This window comes from Myotis yumanensis, unplaced genomic scaffold (assembly GCF_028538775.1).
Source record: "Myotis yumanensis isolate MYYU_CA2020_CCGP unplaced genomic scaffold, mMyoYum1.0.hap1 SCAF_3, whole genome shotgun sequence".
Taxonomy (NCBI): Eukaryota; Metazoa; Chordata; class Mammalia; order Chiroptera; family Vespertilionidae; genus Myotis; species Myotis yumanensis.
Window position 1 is genome coordinate 142,414,322 of NW_027223754.1, and position 26,605 is coordinate 142,440,926.

General features: G+C 41.7%; 1 protein-coding gene across 1 annotated transcript in view; it reads right to left on the reverse strand.

The window, feature by feature from the left end:
• Window positions 1-25,245, reverse strand: part of LOC139005363 (GLIPR1-like protein 1) — a 33,066-nt gene extending 7,821 nt beyond the window's left edge. Inside the window, exons 1-3 of the mRNA XM_070407629.1 lie at window positions 25,015-25,245; window positions 20,128-20,367; window positions 6,308-6,408 (exon numbers count right to left, since the gene is read on the reverse strand). Of these exons, the coding sequence (XP_070263730.1) occupies window positions 6,308-6,408; window positions 20,128-20,367; window positions 25,015-25,188 (515 nt within the window). The 5' untranslated portion in view covers window positions 25,189-25,245. The remainder of the gene's footprint in view (window positions 1-6,307; window positions 6,409-20,127; window positions 20,368-25,014) is intronic.
• Window positions 25,246-26,605: the final 1,360 nt, after the last annotated feature.

Sequence of the window (26,605 nt, forward strand, 5' to 3'; positions counted from 1 at the left end):
TTATAAAAGGATACTTTAAAACTGATCTCTACAGTTGGTCTCAATATGTCAAAGTTATATCCTTTAAAATAAAAATTTTTATTGATTTTTTTAGAGAGCAAAGAAGAGAGGGAGAGAGGGAGATTAATTTGTTGTTTCACTTATATATTCATTCATTGGTTGGTTGATTCTTGTATTAAAACTGCAACCTTGATGAGCAAGACCAACATTCTAACCAACTGAGCCACCCAGCCAAGGAGTTATATTCTTTAATATGCAATAAAACATAAATTAGATATGAAACGAGTGTAGTTATGTATGTGAAAGCCAAAGTTATTTTTGTTTGTTGGTTGTAGAACACTAAGATTATCTCTTTATTTTGTAAATGGAACAAGCAAAATTTAAATAGTAAATGGAAACATGCTTTATGGATTGATTTAAAAGTATAATATCATCATCCTTATCGAGTCCTGTTTGATGATATACCAAAGTAATGGTACCATCTGGACAACCATTTGACAGATATTGTGCCTGCTTTTCAATAGTATAAGCTGATACATTCTAACAAACCTGCTTTTGTTCCATCTCAGTGTTTGTGGTAGACTTTATAAATGTTACTTGGAGTACCCAGAGAAAACATTAATAACATTAGCAGCACTCCATTAAAGAATAAGCCACAATTCATTTATCCACCTATCTGTTTAAGGACATTTGTGTTGTTCTAGTTTTTTACTATTACATATTAAAGTACTACGCACATTTTGAATATTTATTTAAGTCTCCTTATGGGCATACATTTCCTTGACTACGTATCTAGGAGTGAAATAAATAGATCGTATGGTTAGTACATATTTAACTTTTTAAGAAAGTTCTACACTGTGTGCAAAATATTTGTGACACTTTATATTCCCACCAGCTGTGGTGGAGAATGCTAGTCCCTTCACATCTTCCCTCTGGATTTAGAATGGCCAATCTTTAGCCAAATTGTTGTGTAGCGATATTCATTGTGGTTTTAATTTGTATTTCCTTAATGATTAATGATACTGAGGTTTTTATCATTGCTTTTTTGCCCTCTGAAAATTTTCTTTATTAACCTTTTATTCATCTTTTTATTACTTTAAGTATTCTTCATATTGAATTGTAACAGTTCTCCCTATATTCTTGATACAAGTCTTTTATCGGATATGTTTTGCAAAGACTTTCTTTTACTCTGTAGCTTATCTTTTCATTCTCTTAGCAATGTCTTTGAATAGTTGTAATTGTAATTTTAATGCAATCCAACATGTCAATTTGTTCTTTTATGGATCATGCTTTTGGTGTGGTAGCTAAAAATTGTTGGCTATGTTAAGGGCACAAAGTTTTTATAGTTAAGGTTTTACATTTAGCTCATAGATTAATTTTGAGTTATTATTATAGGTTTTATTTTATGCAGATTCACGTTTGCTTTTATATATATACTAGTAGCCCTGTGCACAAATCCATGCACCAGCAGCTCTCTGCAAGGCCTGTCTGCTCCGTACCCGCTTCCCAGAGGCTCTCCGTGGCCTAGAGGCACAACTGCGGCTGGGTGCGGAACATTTGCCTCATAGCCAGGGCAATGATGCAAGCGTTCTCACCCCCTCCCCGCCTGGCCGCTCTGTGCCCGCTGCCCAGAGGACTTCCATGGCAGGGGTAGAATACTTGCCTCATCGCCATGGCAACGAAGCAAGCATTCCACAATGCCACTCACGCTACCTGCTCTCAGTGGACACCTCCCTGGGACTGGGGGATTCTGGCGGGGCTGAGAGGACTGGGCACCACAATCTTTGTGACAGAGTGACAGTTAATTTGCATATAACCCATTATTAGATAGGATATCTTATCTAATAAAGAGGGAATATGCTAATTGACCCTCACACCATCGCATAGATGGTGCCACCCACAGCCAATAAGGAGGGAATATGCTAATTTTCTGCTCCACCCTCAAAGATGGCAGCACCCACATCCAATAAGGAGGGAATATGCTAATTGACTTCCATGCCATCAATGATGGCAGTGCCCACAGCCACTACATGGTGCCCAGTCCTCACAGCCCCCCAGCCATGCAGGGCTGGCCCGAGGGACAACCAAATGACTGAACAGCAGGCTGTGTTGGGAGACCAGGCCAGCAGGGGGGGTTAGTGAGGGATGACCAAATGACTGAACAGCAGGCTGCGTGGGGTGACCAGGCTGGCAGGGAGGCTGTGAGGGGCGACCAGGCTGGCAGGGGGGCAATTGTGGGCAACCAGGCCAGCAAGGGGGTTAGTGAGGGAAGACCAAATGACTGAACAGCTGGCTGCATAGGGTGACCAGGCTGGCTGGTGAGGGAGGCGGGTTGTTGGGGGTGATCAGGCCGGCAAAGGGAACAGTTGGTGGTGATTAGGCTGGGGGAGGGGGGCAGTGTGGAGTGACTATGCTGGTGGGGGGACAGTTGGGAGTGACCAGGCCAACAGGGGTCAGTTAGGAGTGAGCAGGCCAGCAGGGAGGGGGCAGTTGGGAGCAAACAGGCCAGCAGCAGGGGGCAGTTAGGGGCAAACAGGCCAGCGGGGGGGAAGTTAGGGGCAACCAGGCAGGCAGGCAGGTGAGCGATCAGAAACCAGTGGCCCAGGATTGTAAGAGGGATCCCGGATTGGAGAGGGTGCAGGCTGGGCTGAGGAGACTCCCTTGTGCATGAATTTTGTGCACTGAGCTTCTAGTCCTATCCAATAAAAGAGTGATATGCAAATTGACCATCACTCCAACATACAAGATGGCCATCCTGATGTGGTCAAAGATGGCCAGCAGGGGAGGGCAGTTGAGGGGAACCAGGCCTGAAGGGGGGAGGGTAGTTGGTGGCGACCAGGCGTGCTGGGAAGGGGAGTTTTGGGGAACCAGGCCTGCAGGGGAGGGCAGTTGGGGGGGACCAGGCAGGAAGGGGAGGGCAGTTGGGGGCAATCAGGCTGGCAGGGGAGTGGTTAGAGGCAATCAGGCAGGCAAGCAGGAGAGTGGTTGGGAGCCAGCAGTCCTGGATTGTGAGAGGGATGTCTGACTGCCCATTGAGGCCCGATCCCACCAGAATTGGAGATGGTGCAGGCTGTGCTGAGGGACACACCACTCCCCATGCACAAATTTCAGCTTTGTCTGGAAGGTCATCAGGACAGTTGTTTTGCTGTTCCTCCACTCGGTCAATTTGCATATTACACTTTTATTATATCTATATCTATATATCTATCTATACCTATATATATATATAGAGAGAGAGAGAGAGATAGATGTATATATAGATGTAGCTAGATAGCATTTTGTTACAGCAGCATTTGTTGAAAAATTTCTTTTCTACTGCATTGTCTTTTTATATCTATTAAAAATCAGTTGAACACATGTGGTCAACCATGTGTAGATTTAATTTTGAACCCCTTATTCTGTTCTATTGATCTATATGTCTAACTTTATGTCAAAATCACAATGTTGTGATTATTCTAGCTATAATAAGTCTTGAAAACAATAGTGTCAGTCCTCCAAATTTGTTCTTTTTCTTAGTTGTTTTGGCTAGTTTAAGTCCCTTGCATTCCCATATCAATTTTAGGATCAAGGTTTCTCAACATTTACAATAAAGGCCTGCCAGGATATTTATAATTGTGTTGAATATATATATCAATTTAGTGAAAAATTACATTTTATCAATATTTAGTCGTTTACCCTATTAAAAAGGTATATCTATTTATTTGTGTATATGTTAATTTATTTCATGAAGATTTTATAACTTTCAATGTACCGGTCCTTCATACCTTCTGTCAGAATTATCCCTAGATAATAGATATATAATGCAATATTTGTATCATCTTTATTTGTAAAAATAACCACCTGAATGCATTCCCATAGTACATTACAGTTAAGTACTCATTACATTATTAGCATTCAGTAGTTGAAAAAGTATAAAACTGTGCTTGAGAGGATTCAGATTGGTTCAAAGTCATTCACTGAACTCAGTTATTTTCCTCATTTTTACAGTCATAGCATTTATCAGCCTCATTCAACCCTAATTTACATAAGAATACATTACAGGCAAAACCCCACTGAAATCATCAAACAATAGTTTATGCTATTACAAATATATTATGCAAAATAGAACACTGGCACCACATTTGTATCATCCTGCTTCACAAAGATATATTGCATATAATTATTTATATTTTTAAGCTATTATGAATGATAATGCCATTTTATTTCAGCTTCTAATTGTTCATTACCAGAATATGGGTATGTAATTGAGTTTTGTATCTTGATATTGTATCCTGAAAAATGTCTAAACTTACCTATTAGTTCTAGAAGAGCTTTCATAGACTCCATTAGATTTTCTACATACTAGATCTACAGACCTGCAGTTAGCTAAGTATGACCCATAGCTAAGAATTAATTTTTTTATATTTAAGGGGTTATTTAAAATACAAAAAACCAAAGATGGATATATAACAGAATGCATGTGTTCTGCAAACCTAACATTTTTGCTATCTGTACTTTACAGAAAAATGTTTTGCTGTTAGCCTTAACATTACATGCAGGTTTTTCACAGATGTCCTTTATTAGGTTTAAGATGTTGCCTTCTGTTTCTAGCAGGCAGAGAACTTTCACTATGAATGAATGTTTGTCTTTTACTCCATCCAGTGAGATGATCAGATGATCTTTATTTTTAGGTTGATTGATATGGCTAATTACATCAATTGATTTGAGAGTCTTAAATCAGGCCTATATTCCTTGAATAAACTCCATTTGGACAAGATGCATTATGCTTTACTATCTTATTGTATTCAATTGCTAAATTTTGTTTCAAAATTTTCTACCTATATTCATAAGAGATACTGCTCTGTAGTTATCTTTTCATTTTATTTCACCTGTGTAATTTGTATCTTTTGAGGAATTTGTTCACTTCATCCAAGTTGTCTCTTGAATACTTACCCCCATTATTATTTTGAATGGCCTTCTTTATCCCTGGCAACATTTTTTGCTCTGAAATTAATATTACCTGATATCAATATACACAATGCAGGTTTATTTTGCCCAATGTTAGTATAGTAAAGCTTTCCCCATCCTTTTGCTTTTCATGTTTTTATATTTAAAGTGCTAGAGGTCCAGTGCACAAATTTGTGCACGGGTGGGGTCTGGCTGGCCCACCTCTATCAGGTTGATTGGGGCAGGCTGGCGGGGGAAGGGGCCCCATGTGATTGGCAGGCTGGCCTCACCCCCCTTTGGGGTGGTAGGGCCCATTGGAGTGGGGCAGGCCTAGGGGAGGGTTTGCAGGTGATTTTCTGGCCAGTCCTGCCCCCTATTGAGGTATGGGGGCCAATCAGGTTGGGGCTGGCCATAGGAAGGCACCACAGGCAGTGGTAGGGCTGGCCCTGCCCCCTGGTCAAACTCTCAATCAAGGGAACAATTTGCATATTAGCATATATAAGATGCTTCTTGTAGGAAGGATATGATTGTTTCTTGATTTTTATCTAATCTCACAATCTCTGCCTTTTCATTTGGGTGTTTGTAGCATTTATATTTGATGTGATTATTAACATAGTTAAAATTGATGCTATCATTTTCTTATTTATTCTTTGTTGCATCTGTCGTTTGTTTTTCTTTTTAAGTTATGCATGTGTCATACTCATTTCTGTTGCTAACTGAGAAGGAGTAGAATAAATACAGGAGGAGATATACACATATGTACTCTCCTTAGAAATTTTGACATATCTCAGCTTCTTTTTATGAATCCTGTATATTTATGCTATGCTTAGATTTTCATCCTTTGTATATTTTACTTTAATATTTTTGTTTGTTAAATGGTTGGGTTGTGGGTGGATTTTATCTTCTTTCTTGTACAGATCAATGGGATTAGAGTTCCAGAATTTTATTTTTGTAGCCTCCCATTAGACTTATGTTATATTTCCACTTAGATGCACAATAATAAAAAAGGCAATGAAACTTACGGTATTTTTTTTCAAAAAATGTGCTTTTCACTATCATTCAGAATCACTTGCTCATTCTAAGTGATGCTATATTAGGAAAGCATCTGCCAGTCTATTTTATGTTCTATTACTTAGCGTGGTGATGCATTTTACGTTATCTGTTGTTCTATTTAACAAAGAATGTCCATCATTTTTACTCTGAACTGTAAATATCTCATGGTAGGTATAATTCTTTACACAAGGTAATAGTCTCTCACCACTTTCTATTTTCATTTGTTTCTTTTATTATCATTATGCTGGGAGACTTCATTTATTAAATATATAAATAAGTATAACATTTATTTAAATATAAAATATTTTTTAAAAGCAAAATAACTTACGCAGGTCCATAGTTACATACGAACATTACAGGGTCACCTTTCCCAAGTTTAGGACAAACTGTCATTGCACAACCAACTTTGTATGAATCGGCCCAAGCTACCTATAAGGAAAGGAATTCTTAATTAAAATATCCAAAACACCTCTATGCAGCAATGCACTATGGGAATAGCTATAATCTTAGTCATGCAATAAAAATGAGTAGACAGAAATTCTTATTGGCTATTTTAATTTGTAATATTTAGCTTAAAACAATTTTTTAAAAGGCTGTTTTCTTGAAGGCTACTTAACTAGATTTTCCTCACTGATAATTCTCATAAGTGAAACAATATAATAGTAGTGAAAATAATATTTTTTCTAAATGATTTATGAAAAAAATTATTTTCTCCATGGTTATATAATACAATTAATATTAAAATCACAGTGTAAATAAAAACAGTTATAGATTTTTATTTCTTTTCCCTAAAACCTTCTACTAGTACTTAGTTTATGATCACATTTTAAAAGTTGTGGTTGTAACCATAATCTCATCTCTGTCAAATTACAAGACTCAGATAGATACAGAGACTAAGAATACATTGAGTTTATTGCAAAAAACAAAAACATGATTTCCATAAGAAGGGTGAATATTTTTGTTTCATTGTAAAGAAGGGCAGTACTCAAAAGAAGAAGATTCCTATGGAAAACTAACCATGGGCTGGGAGGCGAGGAGAAACAAAGAGATTTTAAAAAATTCGTATTCTTTTGTGACAATGATAGAGTGGAATTTTCTTCCATTTTCTAAATAAACAAAAAGGAAAATGCTAATTTACTCCACATGGAAAACAAAATAACAAAAGAAAATTGATATAAATTTGATAACACTAATAAATTTTCTGAACCCATTTATTTTACAATTCAATTAATATAATGTATTGATACATCTTATAAACTGATGTATTAGTCACTATTTCCCATGACCTGGGTATAGCTGTAATCAACAGTTTTGCAAAATATGTTTTAATGGCTGTTTGCCTGAGGCAGCAAAGTGTAATAAAAGCACTGAACAGAAAAGATATGAGTTTTGGTTTGAACCATGTGTGTATCTTTCGAGAGCGATAGATCAATTCTGACCTAGTTTACCACTTAGTAAAATGAGATTAAGCTAGTTCCTTAAAATACCCATTCCTTTGGAATGTTTTAGAAAGTTAATAAACTATACGACTACACGTATATATATTTTTAAAGAAATTCACATTTAAAAATTTGGTTAATGAATAACTGACTACACCATGAAATTTTATTGCTTAATATATCTGAATTGTGACATTTTTTTTTGACTTTTGGAATGGTAAAGATAAATTTTGAACATGTATAGGTTTAAAATGTTTACTTTCCTAAAGGAACTAAATGTAACATTAATATGAACATTGGTTGTAACTTCAATACAAATATCTTCAGATGGTAACAGTAAGAACATTTTACCTTATTTTCTTTAGAACACTAAGCAAGATACAGGTGTTGAGCCAATATGAAGAAAGCCCCTATTCCTAGCTTTTTACACATCTGTGTACATTATCCAGTAAGGAGTGAGCTTGTGGTTCTGCTGTATAATGCTAAGGGACAAGGGGTATTTGAAAACAGGTTCCTTTCCCCTGACAGTAAAAGAGGAGACAAATGATTATGTAAAAGCTGTGACTCAGCCTTGATGCCATAGTAGGAATACTGCATTCTGCTTGTTATCAGGACACCTGACAATTGATCCCATTCTCTCAATTTTCCTAGCAGTAACCAAACCATAATCATTGTATAAAACAACTATTCTGAGAAGGATTTCTAAACTTATAGCATCCTGTTGTCAGATGAAGTTTAAATGGAATAGGAGCTGCTAATTTCTGTGTTCAGTGAACCTCTGATAAGAATGGCATGCTTTCAGACACTGTATGTTAATTCAACTTAGACAGATAAGTTTGGAGAAGAGAACTCTTCTCTTGCTTAAATGGTCCATCCTAGGGACTCCATGTTATGCCTGAAATGTGTTTCCATTTCTCACCCAAACTCTCTCAACAACCAACCAAAAGAATTAGAAAAATTATCTATACTAACAAAAGCATAATATGCTAATTAGATCGGATATCTTCCGGATGTACGTCTAGACCAGCAGTTCTCAACCTGTGGGTTGCGACCCCTTTGGCGGTCGAATAACCCTTTCACAAGGGTCACCTAAGACCATCCTGCATATCAGATATTTACATTACGATTCATAACAGTAGCAACATGACAGTTATGAAGTAGCAACGAAAATAATTTTATGGTTGGGTCACAACATGAGGAACTGTATTCAAAGGGCTAGAAGGTTAAGAACCACTGTTCTAGACAAAGCCACGGTGGTGGGTGCCAAGGCAGAGGTGATTAGGGGCAATCAGGCTGGCAGGGGAGAGCAGTTAGGGGTGATCAGGCTGGTAGGGAAGGGCAGTTAGGGACTAGCAGGCCTGGAGGGGAGGGCAGTTAGGAGACAGCGGTCCCAGATTATGAGAGGGATGTATCTAAACTGGCAGTTGTACATCCCCTGACGGGTCCCAGATTGGAGAGGGTGCAGGCCAGGCTGAGGTACACCTCCCACCCCATGCACAAATTTCATGCACTGGGTCTCTTGTAGGAAATAAAGGTCTTCAGGATACTGGACATATGACAACAAAGGATAATGCCTCCTGAGAGTTCAGGTTGGGGAAGCTGTGAATTATACAATTGTCTCAGCTTGTTGCTTTGAGAGCATTTCCAGGCCATGACTGGTGGGGTAGGGGTGTTGGAGAAACCAGGAGGAGCCTAATGGATCCACATGGTTGAGAGACAGCTGAGAGTCTGTGGAGACCAAGGAGGCAGGAGTTTGGGTGGTGTAGTACCTCAGTGGTGAAAATCTAACAGTGACACTACTATGGATACCTCTAGGGGGTTCCCATCATTAATTCAGCAGAGCACTAATCAGAGCATGCATTTGAAGCACTACCCTAGACCTTGAAATGAACCATCTATAAAAAGTAAATGAAAGAACACAGGAACTTACATTGGGCCAGGAGTAAGGCCTTTTCTACCAGCTCTACTGGAAAGTTTCATAATTTCTGGGGCACTGGGTAGAGTAGGCAGAAGAATTTTGCCTCCATCTAATATATTTTAAAAGCAGTAACCAAAAGGATCAAACAAATTCCAGGTAACTTAACTGTATCCCAGAAGAGAATTCAAGAATATTATAGGCATATAAAAATCAAGCATCCAAGAAGGCAAGATTTATAAAGTTGAAGATATAATAAAACATACCTAATGTGATAAGAAGCAGAAAAAAATTACCCATAAGAAAGAGGGGTAATCAATCCACTCAAACTACCCCAGAACTAACCTAGAGAAAACATTAGAATAATTATTGTAACTATCTCATATGGTTGAAAAGGTAGATGAAAGGTCAAATATTCTTGATATAGTTACTGATTATGTAAAAAAAGACAAAAATCAAGCTTTTAGAGATTTAAATTTTAACATCTAAGATGAAAAAATAAACTAATTGTTATTAATAGAGGATTAATCATTACAGAAGAAAAGAGTAGTGAACTTCAAGATAAAGCAATAAGACTATTTGAAATTAATCACAGAGAGGAAATACTTGAGAAAGAAAAGAGAACATCAATAACCATTGGAAAATTCAAGTGGCCATCAATATTGGTGACTAGAATCTGGGCAGACAGAAGTCACTAACGAAAGTATTTCAAGAAGCAATATCCAGCATTTATCAAATTTTGCTTTAAATTATAGTCCTATAGTTCTAAGAAACTCGGTAAATGGCTGCACAAAAGGTGAAGCAAACTTTAGTACATTATGAAATGGCTACAGTTTGTTGTAAAGAAAAAAATTTATACAAATGGTCAAAAGACACATGAAAAAATGCTGAAAGTCACTAATCATCAGAGAAATGCAAATTAAAATGACAATGAAGACAAAAGATGGCGGCTGGCAGGGCAGAGGTGAGGGATAGGATGTGAATGAGTGAGAGGGTGAAAGGAGAGTGTGTGGATGTGTGTGGTGTGTGTGTGAGTGAGTGAGGGACAGTTAAATACGACAGGAGTAGCAGGGTCTGGCAGTCTAGACTCTTCTGGACAGGGAGCACCTACCATAGCCATGGACACTCCCTAGGCTGCGGGCACAGAGCCCACGCCACCTTGAAGGGAGAGCGGCCTCATCTAGGAACTCATCAACACCACCACCCAGACAGCCCTTGGACACTGCCTGCGACCCGGCAGCCACTTCAGCCAAAATCCTGCTGCCCGACCCGCAGACCTGCAAACCTGCAGACCTTAGGACCTCTACCTCTAAGGTGCACCGTTCCGGCAGCAGTAAGTGCAGCTTCCCCATCCCCAGCGGCAGACCTCCGGACAACACAGACATGTGCTTCCAACACACAGGCCTCTGAAGCCCACCACCCCACAGGCAGCTCTTGGGAGTCACTGCGAGCCCCTACTGGGTGTGATATTGTGCAATTGGGGATGCACTGCCCCCCAGTAGAAATTCTGAAATCACTCTTCCTGAATAACTGCTCACAGACACTGTGGCACAACTATAATGCCAAGGCCCCTCAGGGTGCATCAGAACTCTGTGCCACAAATGCACTGCCACAGACACAAGCTTCCAGCACTCAGGCTTCTGGAGCCCACCGCTCTACAAGCAGCTCTTGGGAGCCTCTGTGAGCACCCACTGGGTGCGATATTGTACAGACAGTGGCGCACTGCCCCCCAGTAGAAATTCTGAAATCACTCTTCCTGAATAACTGCCCACAGACACCATCGCACAACTTCAGCTCCAGGGTCCCTCAGGGTGCATCAGAGCTCTGCACCGCAAATGCACCACCATAGAGGTGCATTTCCAGCCTGCAGACCTACTGTGCCCACCACTCAACAGGCAGCTCTTGGGAGCCATGGTGAGACCCCGCTGAGTGCGATATTATACAAATAAGGAACATGCTGCACTGCAGTAGGAATTCTGAATCCACTCTTCCTGAATAACTGCCCACAGACACTGTCACACAACTTCAATGCCAGGGCCTTTCAGACTACATCAAAGCTCCACACCAAACGCACCGCGAGTATCCCTGTGAGCTGCCACTAGGAGTATGTGTATCCAACCATGGGTTCAGCAGCAAAAACTGAGTCTTCCTACCCCACAGCTGCAGAACTCTGGACACTACAGTTGTGCTTTTCCAGTGCACAGGCCTCATGAGTCCTGAGCACACTGCTCCACAGGCAGCTCTTGAGTGCCGCTGTGAGCCCCCACTGGGTGCGCTCTTATCCAAACAATGATGCACTGCCCAGGCAGTAAATATTCTGGATACCTGCCCACAGAAACTTTGATAGCTTGGCTTCATCCAGGGCCCTTCAGAGTGTGTGGGTGTGTGTGCCGCACTGGCAAACACACCGTGGGTGTCCCTATGAGCCGCCACTTTGTGCATGTGTATCCAACCAATAAAGCAGCAGCAAAAACTAGTCTTCCCACCCTACAGCTACAGAACTGTGGACACCACAGTTGCGCCTTTCCAGAGTGCAGGCCTCCTGAGCCTCACCACCCTGACAAATGGCTTCTGGGCACCTCTGTATGCCCCTGCTGGGCATATGTGATTCCAACCAAGGATGCAAGGCAGCAATAATTGGGACATGCCGCTCCCCGGCTGCTGACATCTGGACTCCGCAGTTGCACCTTTTCAATTCTCAGGCCTACATCAGGAAAACCCAAATAGCTCAAGTAGGGGGTTAAGCTAGATTACCAAGCCCAGGAGACCTGAGAGATCACACCAGCAGCACCATCCCCAAAAGAACCTGGGTAACAACGGAGTCAGATCTAGGACACAGAAGCAAAACCATACAGCAAAACTTGGGAAGACAAAAAAACAACCCCCAAAAGAAAGAAAAATCACCAGAAAGGGAATTAAATGAAATGGAGGCAAGTAAAATTTCAGAGAAAGATTTCAGAGTAATGGTTCTAAGGATGCTCAAACGTCTGGATGACAAATATACACAACTCAATGACAAATACACACAACACAATGAGAATTATAAGGAGCTAAATGAGAATGTCACCAACATGAAAAGGAAGGAAACAAGGGGAAATGAAGAATGACATAGCTACAATAAAGTACACAATGGAAGGCTTAAACAGTAGACTACAAGAGGCTGAGGACTGCACTAGCGAATTAGAAGACAAGGTAGGAAAAAGCACACAAATACAGCAGCAACTGGAAAGAAGACTTAAAAAGCAAGAGGAGAGCCTAAAAGAGCTTTGGGACAACACAAAACAAAACAACATCTGCATATTTGGGATACCAGAAGGAGGGGAAGAGAAGCAAGGAATAGAAAACCTGTTTGAAGAAATAATGACAGAAAACTTCCCCAATATTGGCAAGAAAAAAACTACGCAAGTCTAAGAAGCATATAGAGTCCCAAATATGATGAACCCAAAAAGACCAACACCAAGACACATCATGATTAAACTGGCTAACATCAACAACAAAGTAAGAATCTTAAAAGCTGCCAGAGAGAGACAGAAAGTTAGATACAAGGGATCTCACATTAGAATATCAACTGATTTCTCAACAGAAACACACCAGGCCAGAAAAGAATGGAATAAAATATACAAAGTGATGCAAACCAAGGAACTGAATCCCAGAATACTATACCCAGCAAGGCTATCATTCAAAATTGAAGGTGGAGTCAGGAGGGGCTAAGAGAGCTTATTATCACCAAGCCAGCAATGCAAAAAATGCTAAAGGGACTACTGTAAAAAGAATAAACAGAAAGGCAAGAAAAAACACAAATATTAAGAATAAAAAGTATGACAAACAAGTAATAAAAAATAATAACATTAAACATAAATGGATTAAATGGCCCAATCAAAACAAATAGGGCAGCTGAATGGATAAGAAAAAATGACCCATATATTTGGTGTCTGCAAGAGACCCACCTCAGAACAAAGGATTCACACAGATAGTGAAGGGATGGAAAATATTTTTCAGGCAAATGGAAATGAGAAAAAAATCTGGGGTTGTGATCCTTATATCTGACAAAATAGACCTCAAAGTAAAGGGAGAAATTCAACAAGAAGATATAACTCTGGTAAACATATATGCATCCAATACAAGAGCACCCAAATACATAAAACAACTTCTGGAAGATATCAATGGAGAGATTGGTAGCAATACAGTCATAGTAGGGGACTTTAATACCCCAATGAAACCACCGGATAAATCCTCTAAACAGAAAATCAGCAAGAAAACAGCAATCCTAAGTGACTCACTAGATCAGATTGACTTAATTGACATCTTCAGAATATTTCACCCCAAAGCCACTGAATATACATTCTTCTCCAGTGCATACGGGACATTTTCAAAGATAGACCACATATTAGGACACAGGCAGTCTCTTCAAATTCAAGAGGGTAGAAATCATATCAAGCATCTTCTCAGATCACAGAGGCATAAAACTAGAAATCAACTACAATAAAAACAATGAAAAAAATCAAACACTTGGAAGCTAAATAGCATGCTACTAAACAATGATTGGGTTACCAAGAGATCAAAGAAGAAATAAAAGGCATCCTGGAAACAAATGACAATGAAAACACAACAGCCCAAAATCTATGGGACAGAATGAAAGCGGTCCTGAGAGGGAAGTTCATAGTTCTACTAACCTACCTCAAAAAAATAAATAAAAGGTAATAAATTATCTAACCCTGCAACTTAAAGAATCAGAGAGAGAGAGCAACAAGAAAAGCCCACAGTATCTAGGAGGAAGGAAATACTAAAGAACAGAGTAGAAATAAATGACATAGAGATCAAAATAACAATACAAAAGATCAATGAAACCAAGAGCTGATTCTTTGAAAGGATAAACAAGATTGATGAACCCCTGGGAAGGCTCACCAAGAAGCAAAGAGAGAGGACCCAAATAAACAAAATCAGAAATGAAAGAGGTGAAGTAACAAGTGACCCCACTGATATACAAAGGATTATAAAAAAAATACTACCAAAACCTCTTCTCTAAAAATCTGGACAACCTCAATGAAATGGACACATTCCTAGAAAAATACAAGCTTCCAAAACTAAATCAGGAAGAATCAAAAAACCTGAATAGGCGATAAGCACCGATGAAATTTAAACAGTAATCAAAATGCTTCCAGCAAACAAAAGCCTTGGACCTTGGCTTCACAGGGGAGTTTTACCAAGCATTCAAAGAAGAACTAAAACCAATCCTTCTCAGACTATTCCAAAAAATTCAAGAAGAAGGCACACTTCCAAGCTCTTTCTATGAAGCTAGCATGACCCTAATCCCAAAACCAGATAAAGACACCACAAAGAAAGAATTACAGGCCAATATCCCTGATGAACATAGATGCTAAAATCCTCAACAAAATTCTAGCAAACTAGATCCAGCATTATATTAGAAATATCATACAACATGACCAAGTGGGATTTCTTCCAGGGATGCAAGGCTGGTAAAATATGTGAAAATCAATAAATGTGATACATCACATAAACAAATTGAGAGACAAAAATCACATAATCATATCAATTGATGCAGAAAAGGCATTTGACAAAGTCCAACACCATTTTCTGATAAAAACACTCATCAAAGTTAGGATAGAAGGATCGTACCTCAACATAATAAAAGCTTTATATGACAAACCTACAGCCAACATCATACTCAATGGGCAAAATCTAAAACCATTTCCCTTAAGAACAGGAACAAGACAGGGATGCCCACTCTCACCACTCCTGTTCGACATAGTACTGGAAGTATTAGCTATTGCGATTAGACAAGAAGAAGAAATAAAAGGCATCCAAATTGGAAAAGAAGAAGTAAAACTGTCCTTATTCACAGATGACATGATATTATACATAAAAAACCCTAAACACTCCATCAAAAAACTATTAGACTTAATAAATGAATTTGGCAATGTGGCAGGATACAAAATTAACGCCAAGAAATCTATTGCATTTCTATACACCAATAGTGAACTTACAGAAAGAGAGACTAAAAAAACAATCCCATTTACCATTGCACCAAAAAAATTAATCTACCTAGGAATAAACTTAACTAAAGAGGTAAAAGACCTCTACTCAGAAAACTACAGGACGTTGAAAAATAAGATAGAGGAAGACATAAATAGATGGAAGAACATACCGTATTCATGGATTGGTAGAATCAACATCATTAAAATGTCCATACTACCTAAAGAAATTTATAAATTCAATGCACTGCCCATTAAAATACCAACGGCATACTTCACAGACCTAGAACGAGCTCTCTAAAAATTCATCTGGAATAAAAAAAAGACCCCAAATAGCTGCAGCGATCCTGAGAAAGAAGAACAAAGTAGGTGGGATCTCAATACCAGGTATCAAGCTGTATTACAAAGCCACTGTTCTCAAAACTGCTTGGTACTGGCACAAGAACAGACATATAGATCAGTTGAATAGAATAGAGAACCCAGAAATCCACCCAAGCACTATGTTCAATTAATATTTGACAAATAGGCAAGAACATACAATGGAGTCAAGACAGTCTCTTCAACAAATGATGTTGGGAAAATTGGACAGATATATGCAAGAAAATGAAACTAGACCACCAACTTACACCATACACAAAAATAAACTCAAAATGGATAAAAGACTTAAGTGTAAGACAGGAAACCATAAAAATATTAGAGGAATCCAAAGAAAAAAATCTCAGACATATGCTGAGCAATTTCTTCACAGATATAGCTCTTAGGGCATTAGAAACTAAAGAGAAAATAAACAAATGGGGCTAAATCAAAATAAAAAGCTTTTGTACAGCAAAAAAACAAACAAAACAAAAAGAAAACACAAAAAAATCAATAAAACAACAAGAAAGCCCACTGCATGGGAGAACATATTTGCCAATGTTATTAACCGTAAGGGTTTAATCTCCAACCTTTACAGGGAACTCATACAACTTAACAAAAGGAAGATAAACAGCCCAATCAAAAAATGGGCAACAAACCTATATAGATACTTTTCGAAAGAAGACATAAGGAAGGCCAAGAGACATATGAAAGCATGCTCAAAGTCACTAATCATCTGAGAGATGCAAATCAAAATGACAATGCAGTATCATCTCACACCTGTCAGAAGGCTATCTTCAACAAATTAGCAAAGGACACGTGCTAGCGAGGATGTGGAGAAAAAGGAACCCTTGTACACTGCTGGTGGGAATGCAAACTGGTACAGCCACTATGGAGAACAGTGTGGAGTTTCCTCAAAAAACTAAAAATGGAACTCCCATTTGACCCAGTGATCCCACTTCTAGAAATATATCCCAAGAAACTAGAAATACCAATCAGAAAAGATATGTGTACCCCTAAGATCATAGCAGCACAATTTCCAATAGCTAAGATTGGGAATAAGCCTAAGTGCCCATCGGTAGATGAGTAGATTAAAAATCTTTTCTACATCTACACAATGGAATACTATGCTGCTGTAAAAAGGAAGGAACTCATACCATTTGCAACAGCATGGATGGAACTGGAGATCATTATGCTAAGTGAAATAAGTCAGTAAGAAATAGATAAATATCACATGATCTCACTCATTTGTGGATTATAATGAATAACATAAATCGATGAAGAAAAACAGACCCAGAGACAGAAACATTGATCAGATCTTCAAACCTCAGAGGGAAGGTAGGGAAGCGTGGGGGTAAGAGGGGAAGATCAACCAAGAGACTTATATGCATGCATGTAAGCATTACCAATGGATGCACACAACAGAGGGTGGGGGTGAGGGCAGGATTAGGCAGGTGGGGGACAATGGAGGGATAACCACACATTTATAAGACCTTAATCAGTAATAAAAAAACGACAGTGAGATATTACCTCACACCTGTCAGAATGGCTATCACAAAAAAAAATCAACAAACAGCAAGTGCTGGTAAGGACGTGGAGAAAAGGGAACACAAGTTCACTGCTGGTGGGAATGCAAATTGGTATAGTCACTATGGAAAATAGTATGGATTTTCCTCAAAAAATTCAAAAAGGAAATTCTGTTTGACCTGGTGATCTTATTTCTGGGAATATATCCTAAAACCCCCAAAACACCAATCAGGAAGAATCTATGTACCCCTATGTTTAAAGCACCATTAATTACAACTAGAGGCCCATTGCAGAAAGATTCCTGCAAGAATAGGGCTTCCTGTGGCCGGATCAAAGCAGAGAAGGGAGTGAAACCCGCTGAGGCGGGCTTTTCCCACTCCCAGTTGCTCTGGCTGGGTTTCCCTTCCCGCCTCCCGTCTCCACAGCCTTGGCTCCATTCCTGTTTCCGCTGCCTCTACTTTGCTCCTTTCTGTAGCACTTCGCTTCCACGTTGTCTTCAGTCTTCGCTCCCAGCCGGCGTATGCAAATTAACCGCCATTTTGGTTGGGGTAATTTGTATATAGCCACTCTGACTGGCTGGTGGGTGTGGCTTAAGGTGTAGCAAAGTTTTGGTCAATTTGCATGTCTGTCTTTTATTAGTGTAGACTAGAGGCCCGGTGCACAAAAATTTGTGCACTCGGGGGGGGGGGGGTGGTCCCTCAGCCTGGCTTATGCCCTCTTGCAGTCTGGGACCCCTTGGGAGATAACGACCTGCTGGCTTAGGCCTGCTCCCGGCTGGCAGAGGGCACGCCCAATCCCTAGGTGCAGCCCCTGGTCGGGCTCAGAGCAGGGCCGACTGGGGAGTTGGGGCACTGCCCCCTGTCATGCACAGAGCAGGGCAGATCGGGAGGTTGCAATGCCACCCCTAGTCACGCTCAGGGTAGGGCCAATTGGGGGGTAGGGGCACCGCCTCGTCACACTCAAGGCAGGGTCGATGGGGAGGTTTGGGCACCACCCCCTGTCACCCACAGAGCAGGGCCCATCAGGGGGGTTGGGGCTCCATACCGTGTCACACACAGAGCAGGGCCGATCAGGGGGTTGGGGAGATCCCCCCTGTCACGCACAGAGCAGGGTCTATAGGGGAGTTGGGGCACCGCCCCTGTCACACATAGAGCAGTGCGGATCAGGGGGTTGGGGTGCCGCCACTGTCACACTCAGGGCAGGCCTGATGGGGGGAGGGGGGATTGGGGCGCCCCACCCTGTCACACACAGCCGCAGGGCAATCAGAGGGTTGGGGAGCTCCCCCCTGTCACGCACAGAGCAGGGCCAATCAGGGGGTTGAAGAGCTCCCCCCTGTCACAAACAGAGCAGGGCAGATAGGGAGGTTGTGGCCCTGCCCCCTGTCACACACAGAGCCGCAGGGCGAGCAGGGGGTTTGGGCGCTGCCCCCTGTCACGCTGATCTCGGTGCCGGGAGGCCTCGCAGCTCCGCTGATCCCGGTGCTGGGAGGCATATTACCCTTTTACTATATAGGATAGAGGCCTGGTGCATGGGTGGGGGCTGGCTGGTTTGCCCTGAAGGGTGTCCTGGATCAGGGTGGGGGTCCCGCTTGGGTGCCTGGCCAGCCTGGGTGAGGGGATGATGGCTGTTTGCAGCTGGTCATACCCCCTTTAGGGTGGGGGTCCTCACTGGGGTGCCTGGCCAGTCTGGGTGAGGGGCTGAGGGCCGTTTTCAGGCTGGCAGGTGACTGAAGCTCCCAACCTGTCCTTTTTTCCTTTTTTTTTTTTTATTCTGGGCTAGCTTTAGCTCTGAGGCTCGGCTCCAGCTATGAGACCTCTGCTGCTGAAAGCAGGTTTCTGGCCTTTGTTTACTTTCTGTATTTGAAACAATGTTGCGGTCCTGCTGGCTGAAGCCCGGGGTTTTGTTTAGCTTCTATATTTGTTACAATGTTGCTTAAAGTGCAGCTGAGAGGCTGGGAAGGCAGGCGGGGAAGCTTGGCTTCCTCCGTCACTGAAGCAAGCAAGCCTCCCTATTCGTGTCAGCTGCCTGGCTGCCGGCCGCCATCTTGGTTGGCAGTTAATTTGCATATCTCACTGATTAGCCAATGGGAAGGGTAGCAGCCATATGGCTAATTACCATGTTTCTCTTTTATTAGATAGGATAGCTGAGATTTGGAAACAGCCCAAGTGCCCATCAGTAGATGAATGGATAAAAATCTCTGGGACATTTACACTATGGAACACTATGCAGCTGTATAAAAGAGGGATCTCTTACTCTTTGGGACAGCATGAATGGACTTGAAAACTATTATTCTAAGTGAAATAAGCCAAACTGAGAAAGACAAGTATCACATGATCTCACTTATTTGTGGAATCTAATGATCAAAACAAATTGACCAACAAAATAATATCTGAAGCTGGGATGGCATGGAATAGATTTACATACCATGATGTGGGGTTGGGGGGACAAGAAGGGATAAACCAAAGAACTTACATACTTATATGCATAACCCATGGACATGGGCAATAGGGTAGGGAAGACCTGGGGGAGGTGGGTCGGGGCTGGGAGGATTAGGGTGGAGAGAGGGAATTGAAGATATCTATAATATTATCAACAATAAAAATGTTACAAAAATAAAAAAATAAAAGAAAATTATAAAGCTAATCAGAGAAACAAAAGCATATTACATATGCTGCAATAAATAAAAAGTTGACAGTAGATTTCTTATTGAAATTAATGCATTGAGATGACAGTAGAGTAATCTTTAAATTTCTGAAAACAAAATATCCAGAGAATTCTATATCCAGTAAACCTACCTTCAAAATGAAATTGAGTTTTCAAGATACCCAAGATTAACTTAAGAAAAAATGCTAAAAGGAAAATGTCTTATGATTGAAATGTGCATAAATAAGAACTAATAAATAAAATGTCAAATATTTACCTGTGTATAATGGCCACAAACTTTGGTACATTGTTGACTACTATAAGTATAAAATTGCCTTTCATTATACCAAGAACGAATAGCAATTGCTGGGATATATTGGTATAAAATACCTAACCAAATATTTTCTCCCACATATGGAAAAGTTGGGTGACACCGATTTACTGGACAGTGGTTGTGTTCAAATTTGCACTTATTTGCCCAGGATTTTGCAGTCTTTGCTAAACCTTCATCCCAAGTCTGAAAGACAAAAATAATTTCAATACATTGTGCATATTCGTTTTCATTTAAGTTATTCTAATGATGACAGTCAAAGAAATTTTAAATTTTCAATTTTAATAAAATATAATTTTTCTTTTGCATTTATTATGTTCACCATTAGTCAGTGTGTTTTTTTTCTTAAGTTGTGCTTCAGAAACACTCTATGGCCCATTCTGTGGCCGTTCATATTTGTAGGTGGTCAAAACGTACAGACTTCCAGTTACAAGGTAAAAAAGTTTTGGGCTATACAGTACAGCATTGTGAGTATAGTTAACCATTCTGTAAAGTTGCTCAGATATTAGATCTTAAAAATTCTCATTATAAGAAAAAAATGTAACTATGAGATAATGGATCTTAACTAAACTTATTGTGGTAATCACTTTGCGATATATATACATATACCAAATAATTATCTTTTATATTTTAAGCTAATACAATGTTATATATCAATACAAAATTTTAAAAAATTCGCATGATTTCAGGGCTGATCTGTTAACACATCATGCTCTATCTTTTCTGACATTTATAGAAAGTGACATGAGAAATGAGATGCCTGGTTAGACGTACACAGAGGCAGGGCTGTAAAGAAGACTATTTAGCAGAGGGTTGATTAACACACACATGTGAAGAACATATGCAACACCAGGGAATGAATCACTCAAAATGATAGGAGAGCATATAACCTAATGCTTACACAGCACTGGGACTATTGCTTTTCCTGCTAGCGAGATTGGAAAACCTCATAATCTTGGGAATTGTGTCGAGTACTCAGGAGGATCTCTCCTTAATAGAGGGAGATAATTATCCCTAGCCTCAGTCACTTCTTTTGTTCTACCTTACAAATCTTAAACACAAGACTCAAAAGGATCAAAATGCCAAGTAACATAAGTCCATGCCAGAAAAAAATGTCAAGAATATTTACAGAAAGACAAAAATTACCATCATCCAACAAGCTAAAATGGACAGATTCAGATATCCCATACAAAGTTATCTGCATACAGGACTCATGATCTATATATATAGAACCCTTATATACAAATAAACCGAAAGGCAGAAAACCGAACAACCAAACTGAACAACCAGCCGCTGTGACATGTGCTGACCACCAGAGGGCATTTGTGGAACATGGCAGGTGTTGGCAGCAGGTGGCAGAATGGGGAACATGGCGGGTGTCAGCCATGGTGGGATGGTGGAGGAGGTGAGCAGGGCACCAGACCAAGATAGGGTGCTGGTCACTGTCATCAGTGTGAGCCTCTGATGGTTACTAGAAAACTCTTTGCTTCCATGCTCCGTGGTCCCACCTGGTGCTCATACATGCTGTCAGCGCTGAACCTGCTGGCACCTGCTGCCAGTGCCTGGCGCCGGCCTCAATTGATTGGCGCCATCAAGGGGTACAAGGGGTGGCTGCCATCCCTGATCACCCCTAAGGGCTTCTCCATCTCCCTCTGCTCCTGAGGGGTGACTGGAGTAGCTTCCACTGTTCACATCTACTGACAGCACCAGCCACGCTCAAACCCACTGCTGGTGCCAGCCTCAATTGCTCCATGCCATCAGCGGGTGCGAGTGGGACCAGCGCCATCAGCACGTGGGAGTGTCAGCAGCAGGAGCAGGGCTGCCAGCAGAGAGGGGACCAGGGGCTGAGGTGGGAGGGGCTGGCCAGGGGTGTGGAGGATAGGCTGAGACCCACCCCTGTGCTCACCACAGCATCATGGCCCATAGTTCCTTTCAAGGTGCACAAATTTGTGAACTGGGCCCCCAGTAAGACAATAAAAAATGGGGAGAAAGGCCCTGGCTGGGTAGCTCAGTTGGTTAGAGTATCGTCAAGATGGGCCAAGGTTGAGGGCTCCCTGGTCAGGGCACATATGGGAATCAACCAATTAATGTATGAATAAGTGGAACAACAAAACTTTGTTTCCCTCTCTCTCTCTGTCTCATACTCTAAAATCAATAAGTTAAAAAAAAATTAATAAGGCAAAAAAATCAATGAGTGAAAGTTAAACCAGAAGTAACACATCTGTTAAAATTAGTAGAGAAAGCAAGAGTCATAAAAAAACCCTTTTACATAAAAAGAGCATCAGTAGGTTGTGAGATAACTTCCAATTTTATAATTAATACTAGAGGCCCGGTGCACAGAAATTTGTGCACTGGGGGGGAGGGGGAGGAAGAGGGGTCCCTCAGCCCATCCTGTGCCCTCTCGCAGTCTGGGCCCCCTCAGGAGATAATGACCTGCTGGCTTAGGCCTGCTCCCGGCTGGCAGAGGGCACGCCCAATCCCTAGGTGCAGCCCCTGGTTGGGCTCAGAGCAGGGCCGATTGGGGTGTTGGGGCACTGCCCCCTGTCATGCACAGAGCAGGGTGGATCGGAGGTTGTGATGCCACCCCTAGTCACGCTCAGGGTAGGGCCGATTGGGGGGTTGGGGCACCGCCCCCTGTCACACTCAAGGCAGGGTCGAGAGGGAAGTTGTGGCGCCACCCCCTGTCATGCACAGAGCAGGGCCTATCAGGGGGTTGGGGCGTTGCCCCCTGTCATGCACAGAGCAGGGCCCATCAGGGGCGTTGGGCTCTGTACCCTGTCACACACAGAGCAGGGCCGATCAGGGGGTTGAGGAGCTCCCCCCTGTCATGCACAGAGCAGGGCAGATAGGGGAGTTGGGGCACTGTCCTCTGTCACACATAAAGCCGCAGGGCGATCAGGGGGTTGGGGAGCTCCCCCCTATCAGGCACAGAGCAGGGCTGATCAGGGGTTTGGGGCGCCTTCCCCTGTCACGAACAGAGCAGGGCAGATAGGGAGGTTGTGGCCCCACCCCCTGTCACACACAGAGCCGCAGGGCGAGCAGGGGGTTTGGGCGCTGCCCCCTGTCACGCTGATCCCGGTGCCGGGAGGCATATTACCCTTTTACTATATAGAATAGAGGCCTGGTGCACGGGTGGGGGCCGCCTGGTTTGCCCTGAAAGGTGTCCTGGATCAGGGTGGGGTTCCCCACTGGGGTGCCTGTCCAGTCTGGGTGAGGGGATGATCGCTGTTTGCAATTGGTCACACACCCTTCAGGGTGGGGGTCTCCACTGGGGTGCCTGGCCAGTCTGGGTGAGGGGATGATCGCTGTTTGCAGCTGGTCACACACCCTTCAGGGTGGGGGTTCCCACTGGGGTGCCTGGCCAGTCTGGGTGAGGGGCTGAGGGCCGTTTTCAGGCTGGCGGGTGACTGAAGCTCCCAACCTGTCCTTTTTTTTAATTCTGGGCTAGCTTTAGCTCTGAGGCCTTGGCTGCTGAAAGCAGGTTTCTGGCTTTTGTTTACCTTCTGTATTTGATACAATGTTGCAGTCCAGCTGGCTGAAGCCCAGCTGACTAAAGCAGGTTTCTGGGGTTTTGTTTAGCTTCTATATTTGCAACATAGTTGCTTAGAGTTGCAGCTGAGAGGCCGGCAAGTCAGGCGGGGAACGTTGGAGTCCGCCGTCACTGGAGCAAGCAAGCCTCCCTGTTTGCTTCAGTGCATGGCTGCCGGCCGCCATCTTGGCTGGCAGTTAATTTGCATATCTCCCTGATTAGCCAATGGGAAGAGTCGCGGATGTACAGCTAATTACCATGTTTCCCTTTTATTAGATAGGATGCTTATAATTGGAGTCTTTAGTATTTGACCATACAGTGGCTAAAATTTTTCTAATTTGCTTAAATCTGTAGGTCCAAGAAGCTCAATGAACCCCAGGAAATTAGAACAATACTACACCATGGTGTATTATAACCAAATTGCTCAAAACCAAGGATAAAGAGATTTCTTTAAAGCAGCCAGAGGAAAAATACGTCCGATATACATGGGAACAAAGAAAATGATCCGGTAGATTTCTCATCACAATGTGCAGGAAGATAGACGTTACCAGGGCAACTTAGAATTCTGTGACTAGTAATAATATGTATCATAACTTAAGGAGAAATAAACTCACAGACACACTAACTTGAGAGGATTTGTTACCAACTGACCCACAGTATGACAAATATTAATATCCTTTAAGTCAAAGGAAAATGATATAAGGTGGATATTGATCTGCAAAAGAAAAAAGAAAGAAAAGAAAAAGAAAGAAAAAATGCACCAGATCTTTCATGTAAAGTGTTAAAATAACAAAAATGATCGCATGCTTACAAAGTTGAGCTATGTATAAGACAAAGTCAATTCAAAGAAGGCTCATGTTTCTTCTACCTTATTCCTTCCGCCTCTTCCTCCTCTTCTGCAGGTAGCTATGAAAATTTAACTTAATCTACATTTATCCTTTCATTTGGAAAATATAGCATAAGTATGTGTTTATATAGAATGTCCGAATATACAGGGATGGGCAAAAGGAGGTTTACAATAAACAGTACAATAATTAAGAAAAAAAATAAAAGAATAGACTGATTCATGTCTTCACAGCTGTAAACTGTATATTAATAAACACACATATGTAACTCTAGCAAGTAACAGCTTCAGGATTTCCTTTCTCTTTCCCTTCTATCACAAACCACCCTGCAGGAGACAGCTCAGCCAAAGCATGATTTTAAACTGCATGCCGAAAGTCCTAACTGAATGCATACAAGTAAGTCCATAAAATGAATCGCCAAGATCCCTTAGTATAATCCCAGCTCATTTTTTTTCTCACCATGTATTTCATGTTGGCCGCCGAGGGCTGGACTGTGCGACGCATTTCATTGTGAGCTCTGACACAGTCCTCTATGAACTTCTTATCTTCGATGGAAGGTACGGTGGGATTTTGACTGGCTACCAGATAGAAACCTAAAGTCCATAAGAAATTTAATTTATTCCCATAAACCATGGCAAGATGCAGAGGATGCCCTGGCTGTGTGGACTGGTAACGGCCAAGCCAGCCAGTGCTCTGCAACTAGGCCCAACTTTCTCTGTTGGCTTGAGCTCATAGAGGGTTGCACAGCAAGCTGGGTCCCAGGGGCGGGGCCAGAATGGACAGGGAACAGGCAGCAGGAGGAGCTGGCCAGAAAGCCCTGGGCTACAGGGGAAAGCCTTGAGTTGCCCCCTGGTGCAGGCATTCAACCATCCTGAAGGCACTGTCTGTGGACCTAATCTGGAATCACCGCGAAGGGCGTCTGGATTGTAATCCAGATTGCAGCATTCAGGCAGCACCGTGTCATGCAAAAGAACAGCATGAATTAGATGCCGACAATGGACCAGGCCTGTGCAAAACCCTACATGTCAGTTTCATAGACTCAGCTTCTGTGTATTGCTTTTTTATTGTTTTAAATAAATTGCAATATCATATTGCTGGTTTCCCCAGAGATTGGGAGTAAAGCTAGCATACTGAATGACATAGTGTAATTCTCAATTATTTTGTGAAAGACTTAATTCAATGACTTGCTTATTTTAATATCTAAAGAGAATGACTGCCTAGAACAGTGGTTCTCAACCTTCTGGCCCTTTAAATACAGTTTCTCATGTGGTGACCCAACTATAAAATTATTTTCGTTGCTACTTCATAACTGTAATGTTGCTACTGTTATGAATCGTAATGTAAATAAATATCTGATATGCAGGATGGTCTTAGGCGACCCCTGTGAAAGGGTCGTTAGACCGCCAAAGGGGTCACGACCCCCAGGTTGAGAACCGCTGGCCTAGAAAGATAAAAACAGACACATGGAAAGTGTAGCCAAGTACTTTCCCTGGACAAAATCTCTTCTTCTTGACACTTACCTTTGGAACACACCTGCCTTTTTGGTGACTAGGGCATTTCAGATAAGGACTCATTTAACTGGTATGCTGAAGACTAGGGCAGAGTACATTTGATTAGTTATTTTATTTATTCTATATAATAAAAGGCTGACATGCAAATTGTCTCCAAGGACAGGACTTTGATGCGATGCGGAACAAGGCAGGTGTCAGTGACAGAGTGCTGGCAGGGGGCAGCAATGGAGGCGCTGCTGGCCCCATGGGCCCTGATGAGTGTGGGACTGTGGTGGAATGGTGGAGCAGGTGAGCAGGCAGCACCAGGCTAAGGCGGGTGCTAGTGGGGGCCCAAATCGCTCTGCCAGTCACCCCACAGATTGGACCTGATGGTTGGCCAGGCCTAGAGACCCTACCCATGCATAAATTTTGTCCACCAAGCCTCTACTTGCAATATAAATGATTTCATTTGTATTAATGTTTAATACCCATTACATCAGTTATACTATTATTCAATAATAAATCAGCACTTTTTCTGAGATATTAAATAAAATTTTTAT